The sequence below is a fragment of the Alligator mississippiensis genome, chromosome 13 (genome assembly GCF_030867095.1).
Source record: "Alligator mississippiensis isolate rAllMis1 chromosome 13, rAllMis1, whole genome shotgun sequence".
Taxonomy (NCBI): domain Eukaryota; kingdom Metazoa; phylum Chordata; order Crocodylia; family Alligatoridae; genus Alligator; species Alligator mississippiensis.
The window spans coordinates 46,526,552-46,540,494 of record NC_081836.1 but is presented as its reverse complement, the minus strand read 5'-3'; the positions used below and the strand labels follow the sequence as shown (position 1 = coordinate 46,540,494).

General features: G+C 45.0%; 1 protein-coding gene across 2 annotated transcripts in view; it reads right to left on the bottom strand.

Annotated features, from left to right (window-relative positions):
* Positions 1 to 274: 274 nt before the first annotated feature.
* Positions 275 to 13,943, bottom strand: part of LOC102565549 (putative short-chain dehydrogenase/reductase family 42E member 2) — a 38,111-nt gene continuing 24,442 nt past the window's right edge. For both annotated transcript variants that reach the window (XM_059716451.1, XM_006273694.3), the window contains exons 8-12: positions 9,845 to 9,982; positions 6,469 to 6,534; positions 5,812 to 5,875; positions 4,995 to 5,068; positions 275 to 3,133 (exon numbers count right to left, since the gene is read on the bottom strand). In XM_059716451.1, the coding sequence (XP_059572434.1) occupies positions 2,930 to 3,133; positions 4,995 to 5,068; positions 5,812 to 5,875; positions 6,469 to 6,534; positions 9,845 to 9,982 (546 nt within the window). In that variant the 3' untranslated portion in view covers positions 275 to 2,929. The remainder of the gene's footprint in view (positions 3,134 to 4,994; positions 5,069 to 5,811; positions 5,876 to 6,468; positions 6,535 to 9,844; positions 9,983 to 13,943) is intronic.

Sequence of the window (13,943 nt, the reverse complement as noted above, 5' to 3'; positions counted from 1 at the left end):
AATTTAAGATATTAGTACTAGGTACAGTTTTGTGGATTCTTTGTAGGTAGCAAATAGGTTTAGTTCCTTTACAAGGAAAAGCTGAAGGAATAGTTGTCCTTTAGGGAACAATAAGTGAAACCAAACTCTCTCTTTCCAGGTTATTGTTCCAGCTTCTAAGCTGAGACATATCAGGAATGTTAAGCTTTGCCTTCCTTGATTTAGATCGAGGAATGCTTGAAAAGTAGAGTGAGATTAATTATTTTCTGTTATTGCATTAAAGTTGCACTGTACATTTACAAGCTCATATACATTTTTATTTCACCTCTCATGTAGGTTCACAAAACAGCTTATTCACAGTAATTCAACTTTTCTGTACATTCACTGATCACTATTTATATGAATCCTTTGTTTCAGCTTTCTTCTTCAGTTTCCCAGATCCACTGTATTCTTCATAGTAACATGCGATGGTTACGGCAGCAGCTAAGTTAGAAGCATTGCCTGACTCCACCTCCTTTTCTGTTTATACAAAACTGCAGACCTTTTATAGTTCTTCTTTCTCCAATTGCTTATCCACTTAAGCAACCATTTTCAGAAGAAATACATTTGGCATGAAACATAAATTTAATATCTCTCTTCTTGCATATGTCATTATTGATCTGCTGGCCTGATGACCAACTTTAACTTTTAAGAACAGTTATTGATGTACCATGTTTTTTAATATTTGTGTAACAATGTAATAAATAAAAATAAGTGTGTATAATACATTATTAAAAAATAACTCGTTAAAAAGAATAGTGCAATCTGCAAGGGTTGAGGAGCATGCTGTAACTAACTGTAAATCAGTTTGGTCCAAAAATAAGACAACTTGGGTTTCCCAAAGTGCAATTTTGGTGGAATTTAGGCACTGAAAGTCATGTCTGCACTACTTCACAGCACTCTTGTGCTCCTGAAAGATAAGCTTTACCTACCTGATCTGCTCTGCATTCTCCAAACCCAGAACTGAGCAGCTCTGGGAAGGTCCCTGCTGTCATTCCTCAAATGCTGCATCTCTAGCATGTGAGGGAAATCCCTGGAGTGCCCTCACCATCTCAGCTCTGAGTTCAGCAGGTAAAAAGCAAGAGCAGGTAGATGGGTTCCAGTTTTTGTCACCAATTTAAATAAATTGATTCCATTCATAAAACACAGTTGGAGGAGGAGGTATCACTAGTACCTACTCTTTTATGGTGGCAGAGATCATTCACCCAGAAAGCAGATGACTTGAGTTGTAGACTCCCTTTGGGCTGTCTTCTACCTCCTAAAAAACCTACCTAAAAGAAGTGAAGTTGGGGGCACACTCTATCCTTCTGTTAAAACTGGGCCTCTGTATAGAAAGAAACACAAGATTCATGGGGTCAAAGAACAAGCAAGCCGGAGCTGACTCTAGCTGGGAGTCCTCAGTTGTGTTTCCAGCCCCCAGTGTTTTTATCTATTTTATTCATTGGCTCTTTAATGCAAAAGGAAGGAGGGCACTCTCCTGGGAATTGTGAGATGTATGTTTGAACCAGCCCAGGCTAAAAAAGTCCTACAAAACAAACTTCCCCCTTCCTGGAGGAGTACTTTGTCCACTAGACTCTTCTAGGAAAAATGCACACCTTTATCTCTTCCTCCAGTCATATCTTAAAGTAAAAAAAGTAAGCTAGCTCCTGTGTATCTTCAGTGTCTAAGTGAAGAAAGCAGTCTCAGGCCATGTATCCAGTTTCACATAGGTCCTTGCCTCTAACTGGCACCTAGGCACCCAAGACTGGAAGGGATGCAAACAACCTCCCCTTAGCATTTTCTATTGGCTAGTGTAGCACCTCTTTGCTCAGCATGCCGATTTCTGAAAGTCTCATTCCTAAGCACCTAACTTTCCCCATATAATTTATGGCAGGGATCAGCAATTTACGGCCCACGGGCCAGATTCAGTCTACCAAGTGACTGCATCCAGTCTGGCTGCAGTGCAGCTCAGTCTGGTGATTTTTTTTTTTTTGATACCCTGCTCTCTGAATTCCTCTGGCTCCAAAATGTTTCTGTAGTACTGTCTGCTGTCTCCCCGGCCCTCATCTCTTGCTGTGAAATTAGTCACTAGTGACAAATGGTGGTGACAGAAATTAGTGGTAATGGGTAAGGGAGGAAGCAGCTGTAGTAGGGGGACATGAGAGTAAGACAGCAGTCCTTGGCATGGAGCAGGAAGGACTGGGGTGAGAGCAGGTGGCTTGGAGTAGTGTCTGGGGAAGCAGTAAGTGGCCTACCTTTGGATCTAGCTGCCTTATTTTGGTCCACTGCTCCTTAAAGGTTGAAGAAAGCAGTCTAATGCTGTGTATCCAGTTTCATATAGGCCCTTACCTCTAACTGGCACCTAGGCATCCAAGACTAGGAGAAATGCAATAACCCTCTTGGAGTGCTTGATGGCTTGAAATGGTGCCAGGGGAAGCAGTAAGCTGTGTACCTTTAAAGATTGCTGACTCTGGCTCTATGAGGAATGTAGGTAGTCAGCTTAGGTGTGCATATTCCATTTTGAGCGCCAGCATCCTATAATTTTAGGCATGCCAATATTGAGTGTCACTGGGTACATCTACACATGCATTAAGGTGCTTTTCCTAATGCACGTTACATTTAGTACCTCCAGCGTGAAGTACTAAACAAATGCGCATCAGGTTATCTTAATGCGCAGTAACAAAAGTGCACATTTTTTCAGTGTCGTTTAATGGACAGCAGCCTATTTTATTGAACATTAGAGTAAGAGCATAGTTTTTTAAGCGACACTTTAATGTGCATTAGGCTAGCGTGCATTATAGCACACATGTAGATGTAGCCACTATATACAAGCCTCTTGTTGGATCTGAGACTTATTAATACTTAGGAATATTAATATATACGGTTAGTCAGTAAACAGTGGCTTTCCTTCAGTAAGTGGGTAACTTTGCTCTTAAAAAAAGAAACAAAGTAAGCTCAAACACAAGATGCAAAAGGCAAGCAGGACTTTAAATAACATGTAGTTATCCCGACGCTTGGGTCTTGTCTTAAGATACTGATCCACACAATCAGCAAATTTTAATTTCTTTGGGTAGTAACCTAATTGACTACGTGCCTTGTCTATTCGGAAAGTGTGAGTGACAGCAATATTCCACACCTAAAAAAGAAAAGAACAACAAATTAAGTTGATCATGATTTATAATTTGAACAAAACATAATGGTGTAGGTGGCACCATGGAGTAAAAACCAAGAATCAAGAGCAGAATCTCAACAGAAGAAAACATTATTTAGGACCAGACTGTACCATGCAGCAGATGTGAGAACTACCTCTTGGCCAGCACCACAGCTGTCCACAGTTTAAGGTATGAGTTGTTACAGCTTAAGCTAAACAGCCAAGATTCTGTAAGCTTGGGGCTATAACAGCTCATATCCTTTATGGACTGCTCACAAACTGGGCTTGTAACATATATTCACCAATTGAGTACACAGAAGAACTTTGTGGAAGCTAGACAAAGAAGCAAGAAATAACCAATAACTGTTATAATGTGGTATAAATAAAATAAACTTCAAAGTAGAAATGAGATCAAAGGACCTTTTGCAGGATACATTGACTTTTCATTTTAATTTGGAATAAAAACAAAGTGAAATATGAGACTTTCTGAGCTTTGACCAGCTCTCTCTCATGGTGTCTGCTGATGATCCTGGTTTTGAGACTGCTTTTGTTCCTGTCCCATTACTATGCACAGGTGGATCCATGAGGGGTGCTATGGCACAGATGTACCCCCCCTTTCAGTCCACCATTCCATGGGAACAACAGCCGGGGACTTTTTTTCGGTTCCTGCAGCCTCTGTGCTCAACGGTGCCTTCCCCTTTTATCCTACCCATGGCTGTTGCTGTCTCTGGCTGCCTCAGGGGCAGGGGTAGGGGTGGGAGCTCCACAACTGCTGTTACCCATTCCAGCTGGGCTCTGCGTGGAGCTGGGGTCAGCCAGAGACAGCAGCAGCAGTGGGTGTGTCCCTTCTCCGTGCCTGGTTCCCCTGCTAGCCTAGCAGCAGGCGGGAGGGAAGAGAACTTGCCTACTGCCACTGCTATTACTGCTGCTGTTTCTAACCAAACCAAGCTCCACAGGCAGTCTGGCTGCAGTAAGTCATGAGTGGCTCTGGAGCTAAGCACTGACCTTGCTGGTCATCTGGGGACAGCAACAGAAGCAGGTAGGGGAGGAGGGCAAGATGTGCTGCTGAGCAGGAAGGGAAGGGAAGGGGGAGGGAAGACACTTACCTGGCTTGAGGGACTTAAAAATAATTCCCCGCTGTTGTTCCTATGGCAGTCTGCCCACCCTAATGTAAGGGGGAGGCTGGGAGCTGGGGTGCAGCCACCACAGCAGCACAGGTCACTACTCCTGCACCCCCATTTCCAAAATCCTGGATCTACCCCTGCCAGCATGGATACCTGCACTTAAGCTGTTTTAAGAACCTCCATTTCATAAGCAGTTCCACAGTACACAATTTTTATTAAAAAAAATAATCAGATGACTGTTAGATTTTTTGTTCGGTTTCACTTCTAGTCTCTGGTACTGCCTTTGGGTATCTGCCCCCAAAGGGGGCTGAATTTATCAATTTATTACAGTTCTATGCTGCCCTTCCAGAAAACAGACTTAGTAGGGTAGCTTATAACAAAAGACAAAAAACTTACAAAAACAGAGTAAAATATGAAAATAAGAAAATATAACATAAAAAATTCTCCTTGCAATCCCTATATTCAAAAGTGAATCTTCACCTCACACAACCCAGTCTAATTTCCAAGTCCCAATTATTAGTTCTGTAAAAAATGGGGTAGAAAACTGGTGTCACAGAGGGGGTTGGTCTTGCAGAGAAAAGTGGAACTCTTTTCTATCTACTTTATATGTTTCCACCCTCTGGCCTCTACCCAGAGAAGGTGTCCTACTAATACCATATGTTTCCTGGGAAATTGGTCAGAAAGTTAAAAAAAACTGTATATGTATACACTTAGACATTTACCTCATTTCTGGTAAAGACAGGTGTAAAATTAAATATGGGTTTCAGTGCCAGGTGCAGATACTCCATCATTCCGGCTATACAACAGAAAGTTACCTTATTAGAGCAATAACAGCAAAGTGAGAGCAACTGGGTGATGATAGCTGTTGTGTGCAATATCCTACATTTTGCTACATGCCCAATACTCCCACACTGACACCCTAGGTTGCTGTGGGCTTTCTAGAGAGGCAGGATCAGATGCTTTGACAACACCATGTAATTAACAAAGCATATAATTAACTCAGTGACAGCTTGCACTTCCACTGATAGGAGACATTTCCAAATGGTACAAAATATACAACAGTTGTGTAGGAGTTAAACAAAGGGAAACGCTAAAGATTGCAAAACTGTTAGGCAGATTACTGTTAACAGCAGCAGAAATAAAAGCTGAAATGCAACTAATAGAGCACGATAATCTAAGGTAGTGCTGTCCAACTTCTTTGCCAGTAAGGCGCACACACCATAGGCGCCACACCATTGGGGCCATTCTCCCCCACCCCACCTCCCTGTCTGCAAGCTCCCTTGGCACTGTGTGGATGGGTGGCTCCTTACCACTGTTGCACTGAGTGTGCAGGTGGGCAGCACCCCCCACTGCTGCACTGTGCAAGCAGGCCAACGGGCATCCTCCCCCTACCCCCTCCCTGCCTCCTTGGCTGTGGACCCCCCTCTGCACCAAGCCATGGGCTCCTCTGGCACTGCAGGCTGTGCTGCATTGCACCACACTGACCTCTGGAAAGAGAAGGGAGAGGGAGCCCTGCTCTAAGGTATTTTACTATTTTACCTGCTATATAAACAAGGAAAACAGGAACATGAATCCATGGTTTATTGTGACCTAATTTTTCAAACTGGAAGGGATTTAAAAGAAAAAGAGAGTAAGAAAAAGGAATTAATATCAAATTGATGGATGTTAGTACAGCAAGATTATTGTTAAATAATACATTTGAACGTTTTTTCCAATTCATCTTACTATGGCCCTTATTTTAGTTTTTCTAACTGAAACCTTTGCCACAAACACAGGTGACACCAGTAGAGGTGATGCTATTTCCAAACAACAGTGACATGAAAAGAGAGGATTTCTTATTCCTTCAGTACAATCTTGTTGCCTTGCTTTCAGTGAATTTCACCTGTGTGTATTGCAGGGACAGTAGGACAGTTGCTAAACTCCAAATCTGCTAGTTATGAGAATTTCATGCTGTTTCTGTTGTAGGTTTAAAAGAAACTTTAAGGGCATGATTCTCCACTGACCTTAATAACGCATGCCTAAAACTCTGAAGCCAGTGGAAGTTTTGGGTGCGTGAGGAGAACAGAATATAATTCTAATCTAACAAATAAATATATAAACAAGATGTTGATTTTCAGCACTTGCTTAGTGCTGAATCCCCTCTAGATTAGTTATATGCTCAAGTCCCACATGTAAGTAGACGGGTATAATACATACTAATGGAGCTATCCATTCAAAAAACACGACATTCTCGCCATCATGTACATAATATGCCTGACCGCTCTGTTAAAAAAAGCAAAGAAAAGAGAGGTTAGAAGCGAAACACTGTTTATGTAAAGGCATTTCCCCCCTATTAAATATATCTTTATTGATTTTATAAATAATATAGCAAGCCTAATAAAGGCAGTTAAGCTGCTTCCACCAGATTGAGTTCTGATCTCATAAAAGTTTCACACTGGTGGTAATCTACAGAATTTAATGGAGTTGGCTGTGTTTTACATTAATATAATACAGAAAGCCACAGCCACTGTATTTAGCTCTTATACTACAGTTAGTACAACCAACCTAATTCTTATAGTATCAAGGTTTTTCTTTTTTAATTTTCAGCAGCAAAAGTCTTGTTCCTCAGGATGAATCCACTAAATCTGCAACATGGTTGTCATGTTGATTAATACAATAGCTTATGGTCATGATGTAAGAATACTTAATTTTCTAATAAAAATAAGCTTTATTTGCATATAGCTTGGGGTATGTCTCATTTGAGCTTTGATGTTCCTGGTAATGCCCTTTGGCCTTCTGAATTTATTGTCAATTATTCCTAGGCAGGGAGCAATGGATATGACAGGGGTGGGCAAAATATGGCCCGCGGGCTGGATCTGGCCCTTGAGGCCATTGTATCCGACTCACGGAGCCCCTAAAAAATGTAGAAAATTAATATTTATCTGTCCTTGGTTCCTGTAAAAAATGACAGAAACCAAGGGCAGTAGGACCCAGGGGAAGCCCGGCAGGTTCCCGCAACAACAAGGCCCCCCTGGCCCAGCCCCCCCAGCCTGGGACCATGTGAGTGCACTGCGCCAGAACCTCAGGTAAGTGGGGGGGACCCCAGGCAGGGAAGGAACCCGGGGAAAAGTGGCCCTTCCCCCACCCTGTGGCTGGCGCTCCCGGCTGCAGCCCATGCGGGGCTGTCCTGAGCAGGCACAGGCAGCCCCAGGTGGGCTGTGAGCGGCTGCAGTTCAGGGCACCAGCCACAGGGTGGGGGAGGGGCCTCTTTTCCCCTGCACTCAGCACCAGCTTGTAACCTGCCCCCACTGCCAGCCTGGGCCCCGTGCTGGCTCTGGGCTTGCCTGCCGGGGCTGCACATTGCGACAGCTGCTGTGGCCCCCCTGCTTGCCGTGCTGGGCAGTGTTTGCTGCTGCTGCCCAACCGGAGCTCGCACGCTGGGCAGCCCAGAGGCGGTGGTGGCAAACACTGCCTGGCACAGCAAGCGGGGGGCCCGCAGCAACTGCCACTGTGGCACAGCCCCGACAGGTGTGCCGGGAGCCAGCGTGGGGCCCAGGCTGACAGTGGGGGAGACTTACAAGCTATTGCTGAGAGTAGGAAAAGCAGCCCCTCGCCTGCCCCATGGCTGGCACCCCACACTGCAGCCACTCACAGCCCGCCTGGGGCTGCCTGTGGCTGCTTAGGACAGCCCTGTGTGGGCTGTGAGTGGCTGCAGCAGGGAGTGTGGGCCACCAGGCGGGGGAGGGGCCACTTTTCCCCACACTCAGCATCAGCTTGTCCCCTGCTGGGGAGCAGGGGGTCAGGGCTGCACGCTGCCCCCCGCCTGTACCACGGGGCTGGGGGGCACTGGGAGTGAGCGGGTGCACGGGACCCACATTGGTGTCCCGGGGCCAGTGCCAGTGGGGCCCAGAGTGGGGTGGCAGGAGTACAGGGTCCCAGCCGGCAGGGGCTCTATGGAGCTGGGCCAGCTCCCCGCTCTCCCTGCTGGTGCAGCCCAGCCCAGCTCAGCTCTACAGCCTGCGCTCCACTCTCGGCCCCACCGATGCTGGCCCTGAGACATTGGTGCCAGGATGGTGACCAGTGGGCGGGGACCCTGTCAAGGGGCGGGGCTACCCATGCGGCCCTTGACAGCTTGCCAAAACTGGCTAAGTGGCCCTCTGCCTGAAATAATTGGGGTACGAGATATATAAGGGATGTGCATCAGGAACTGGGAGAATGTCTGCTCACCAGGGCACCCCAAGGGAAAAGGAAGTCTAATGGTCACAAACTGCTGGAAGACCGTTTTAGGATGGACATGAGGAAAAACTTGTTTACTATCCAAGTCTCCAGAGTTTGGAATAGATTCCCTCCAGAAGTGGTGCAAGCACCTACTCTGGATACCTTTAAGGAATGCTTGGATGCTTCCAGCCTTTGAGCTCTAGGTCCCTTCCAGCCCTAATGTCTATGAAATCTATTAAATGTATTGGAGTTCTCTATGCATGTAACATCAAGCAATACCAGAAGGGGAACATTTTCCACAAAAGGTTGCAGGAAGAGTGACTGGCTCTGTCAGGGTGGGCAGCCTCCCTATTCCCAGCCTTCTTCCCCTCTCCCCTGCCCACTAGGGTGGGCAGACCATGCCACAGCATTTAGGGACTTTTTAAAGTCCACAAATCAGGTAAAAATTCCCCCACTTCCCCTCCATACTCAGAGGCATGTGTCCTCCCCTCCCCTTCTCACCCTTTTCTGTCTGCCACTGCCTCCACTGTTCAGAGGGCAAGGGGAGCTCCAGAACTACTTCTGCCTAGCTCCAGCTGGACTGTGTAGAGGCCAGGCTCAGCCCAGGACAATGGTGGCAGCAGGTGTGTTTCTCCCTCCCTGTGCCTGTTCCCAGGCTGGCAGGAAACACCTGGGGGGAAGGGGAAACCCACCTGCCCCTATCCCAAGCTGAGCCCATGCCCTATACAGCCCAGCTGGAGCAGGCAGGAGTGGCTCTGGGGCCTCCCCCACCCCTAGGACAGTGGCACCAATGGAGATGAGGAAGAATAGGAAGGGAACATGCTTCTGAGCACTGGGGGAAAGAAGCAGGGAAATTCTTACTGCTGGAGGCTTGATGTGACCAGGACACTGCTCGCTGTAATCCAGCCTTGAGGTTGCTCACCTAAAGGTTTATGCACCCAGAATCAGAACTGACTTTAAAAAAAAAAATTATTCTATAATATTTGATAATGCTAGGCATAGTAATTTATATAGTATTCCTACATTACTTCTGAGAGTCTTGTTTACAAGAAGGAAAAATGTAATGTAAGAACAAGATGCACCAAACTGCATTTTCAATGCAAATATTTGGCATGAAGAACTCCATGGTTTCTATCTATAAAACAGATTTTTATATCTGAAAGACAGAGAAATTTGACCTGTCTTTTCAAACTATATCAAACTGACCATAAGCTATTGTATTAATTAACATGACAACCATGTTGCAAATTTAGTGGATTCACCCTGAGGAACATGACTTTTGCTGCTGAAAATTAAAAAAGAAAAACCTTGGTACTGTAAGAATTAGGTTGGTTGTACTAACTGTAGTATATATAAAATTTAATTGTTTACTTACAGCTCTATATCCCTTCTCAGGCGTGAGAGCTTCAGCAGCTAACAGATGAGCTTGTACAAGATTTTCAACATGAATCCAGTTCATCTGAGCATTGGGATTTCCAAACTTGAAGTTAAATAGCTTCCTTTCAATATTCTTCTGCAGAAACACAATAATTAAATAATTTCAGGAAGGGAAATTAATTTAGGAGTTTAGGGAAGTTAATGGCTGACTGACTCATTACATTGGTTTCTGTCAAAAAATAAAAAGTAATGCTGTAGTTGCAGTGGAAGGTGTTATGAAATTGTGCAATCTGTTGTGGTTGGAAATCTGCGTGTTGTTTTCAGAACTCTCACAGAAAAGTTATGGAAAAAACACCCAAACCACAAGTGGGACAACATTTTTCCCAGAATAACCATTCCATTTATGACCTCACAATTATGGTCCTTAAGGAAAACCTATGCAATACCTTCAGAAGATGGATCTGGGAACAAAAATCGTACTTTCATTGAACTCTGAAAACTAAGGACTTAACACAGACAACGGCTTTATGGTTCATTAGAATTTTAAACAGTTTATTTTTCTCCATTGTTCTTTACTTGGTCTGTAACTACTTGTTAACTTCTCCTTGCTCCACAGATTTACTATTTCCCTTATACGACTACGTTCATTTGTACATTTTAAACAAAAGTAATCATTAGATATGGTATTTAACTTAGGCTATACCTGATCCATTCCCAGACCTGAGCAAGGGCATTTTATACCTGAAAGATAGCCTAGCATTTCTGTCAACTGCATAACTGGCCCACAAAGAGATTTTGCCAAACAAATCTTCCTTCTCATAAAAATTAAAAGATTTATTTTTCCTTTATTTATTCACAAACATCCTAAATTTGGCATAAGGAAAATTTAACTAGATCTGTGTGTTACAGCTATGATCTAATTTATAATAGTAAACTAAGACAGGGCTGTCTAAATGGCTGCATATGGTCTGAGAGTGGTTAAATCATGGCCTGTGGACAAATTTCTATACTAGGAAAATTAAATAATAAAATGGAAAAAAATAGAAAAAATAAAAAGGGACTTTTTTCATATCATGGGAATTTTATTACCATGAAATTAGTAGTACTGATGTCTACAGTATAGCTAGCTATTTCAGCTAATTATTTCCATTTCATCCACTTAATGAGGCCCATGAGAAAGATGGGAATAGAGACGTCAACCTTCCAGTGGACAAAATTTGGACAGCTTTGAACTAAGATGTCATTACAAGATTTGGCTGAAAAAAACCCTAAAATAATGTGGGATAAGCAGTTATACAAGCTTAGCCTTTCAACCATAGCAGGTCTCACAGGATTTCTCTCACACAGAAGGGCAGATTTTTTATTTTAATTCTCACTCTCCAACTATGTTATCTGTTACTCTGTATTATGTGTTCAGTCACCAACCCCAAGATTCACATATGGCTGTGCTGAGTATTCCTGTGCCTAAAAGTAAGGCAGTGATGTCATTATAACTATGATGCTGTAGGAAACAGGCAAAAAGTAAGAGTTGTTTGGGTAATATATTTTACTGGAGCAATTATAGATTTGGGAGAAATATTAGATCAAAGTTAGCTGATACTTAGGTATCTGGCTTTAGGAACATTATTCAAAAACTCAAGTGCCAGAGGGTATATATGCAGACTCCCTGACACTCTTGAGATCATTGCCAGAAAACCAACTTCCCTACTTCCTCAGTTTCAAATTTTGAGATTGCAGCAGCAGGGCTGATTTGTCTTTCCCAGCTCCCACACTGCATTGGAGCCTCCTGAACGTATTACCTCTGTGGAGCATGTGTTAGGTAATACAATCTGGAAAAGTCCTAACGTTGCTATGTTATAATGCCAATATCTGAAAATCTCTGCAATCTCAAAATCTGAAACTGAGGCAATGAGGGTGCTTTGCAAACATGTGTCACTATGGATTTCTGGCATGTTTGAATGTGATGGTAGGGGATCCTTGAAGGAATTCTCACCACCTCAATTATGTGTTTGAAGCAGAGTAGGAATGGGTCTCTTTGGGTTGGGTCTTTCCCAGCCTCCGCCTACACCCTGACATATGCAACACCTCCTACTTTTCGTCGCCAACAATTTTCTCAGTGTCTACTACTTGGCCTGCCTTGGGAGATTGCTGACTGTCGTAGAGTACTAAGGGGTGCCTGCTCCTTTAAGGGCAGAAACTGCCTAGAGAGAGGGCCTTAGGAGCCAAGCAGAACCCCTATAGGTGCAGGTTGCCATGGCAGCAGGCTAATGAGGGAATTAGCCTGCACCTGCACCCGGTCGGGTGACCAGAAGAAGCCAGGGCTTTGGGCACATATAAACCCCAGGGCCATATGAGGAAAGGCTGAGGGGCATGGGTCTCTTTAGTCTAAAGAAAAGAAGGTTGAGAGGGGATTTGATAGCGGCTTACTGCTATATCAGAGGAGTACATCAGGAGCTCAGTGAACAACTGTTCACTAGGGCACCCCTGGGGAAGACCAGGACCAATGAATACAAGCTCCTTGAAGGGCACTTCAGGCTTAATACCAGGAAAAACACCTTCACAGTCAGGGTGTCCAGACTGTAAAATAAACTCCCTCCAGAGGTGGTGCAGTCACCTACCCTGGTGGTTTTCAAGAGGAGACTGGACAGTCACCTTGCTGGAGTTGCTTGACCCCAGTTGTCCTCCTGCTTAGTGCAGGGGAGCTGGACCCGATGATTTGCAAGGTCCCTTCTGGCCCCTAACAATCTATGACTCTATGAGTGTGAACCCAATGTTATTATTGTGTTGTAGCCCAGGGGCTTGTGTTTTCTCTTATTGAAACCGGTAGACTAGGCTGAGGCTATTGGGGAGGCCTCATTGGGGCACACTACAGTGTGGAGAGCCCACACCAGAGAGGGCACAGTGACAGGAGGCCGAGCTAGATGGAGGCCTCAAAAAGGGACAATGTTTAATTGCCACCTGTGAGGCATGGGGTGTGGTAAAGGGAAGGCTTTGGAGCCATGCATCTAGCCCATAAGGCTTGGGAGTATCATAAGGCACCTCTTGAGCGTGGGACACAGTAAGGGGTCCAACAACCCACAGGGCTTAGGGGAGTCTGTCAGGACTGTGACTGAGCAGCAACCCAAGGGCAGCATCTCAATTCATTATTTAAACCAGCAAAATGTGGCAGGTGAGATTAGTAGATGACCATAGGGCGGAGCTGAAACGGTTATGAGGCCCTAGGGACATCACGGCCATCCCTGGGGAGGCTGTATCATGACACTGACGTACAGTTGAGGCTTTTTTCCAGGCCTTTGCCCCCATTCTTGCCTGATTATCTTTAGCAATGTCTAAAGATAATCTTTAGCCTTCTGTCTCCTTATCTGGGGTTATCCCAATCTCTTTCTTTGGTGCCTACCTCTTTGAACCCCATTCCACCACTGCCCCTTGGGGCCCTCTTCACTTCCTACTGCTTTTCCCTTTCAGGACTTCCTAATCCCTATCTTGGTCCCCTGACTGCTACTGGGATGGCTTTTGTTCCTGTGTGGTACTTAGCTCTTCCTTGAGGTTGGGTTTTGTGTGTGACTCTGCCTTTTCTAGGATCTCTCCAGGTGTTCGTCCCATCCTCCTCAACTCTGGTTCTCCAGCCTGTTTTCTGGCTATGGCTTCAGCCAATACCTCTCTTCCAGAGCATGTATCTGATTTACAGCGTGCCTGGGCTTAGCAGCCCTCGCTCTCCATTCTCTTGGTTTTGGTTATTTCACCTTCTGAGTGCAGCCTCAGCAGAACCAGTCACTCCTCCTGCCTCTTGTTTTGGACTGCTTGTTCTTTTGCTCAGTTATCATGTCCGCCCATTTCACTTCTATCTACTAGATATGATCTGCCACTATCAATATTTCAGCCTCTGGCCTGCTGGCAAGTTCTTCCAGTTTCTCTCTTAGTTGGTCCACCTCCTCCATATGCTGGCTTATCAGCTAGCCCCATTTCTGATCCAGGTACTCCAAGATCGCTGGCAGGGCCTCTTCCCATATGGGGATAAGCATGACTGCTGCATGCCTCCTGAGGCTGGGGGGGGGGGGGGGGGGGCGCCATGGAGACCACCCGCAGGCGGTGGTGGT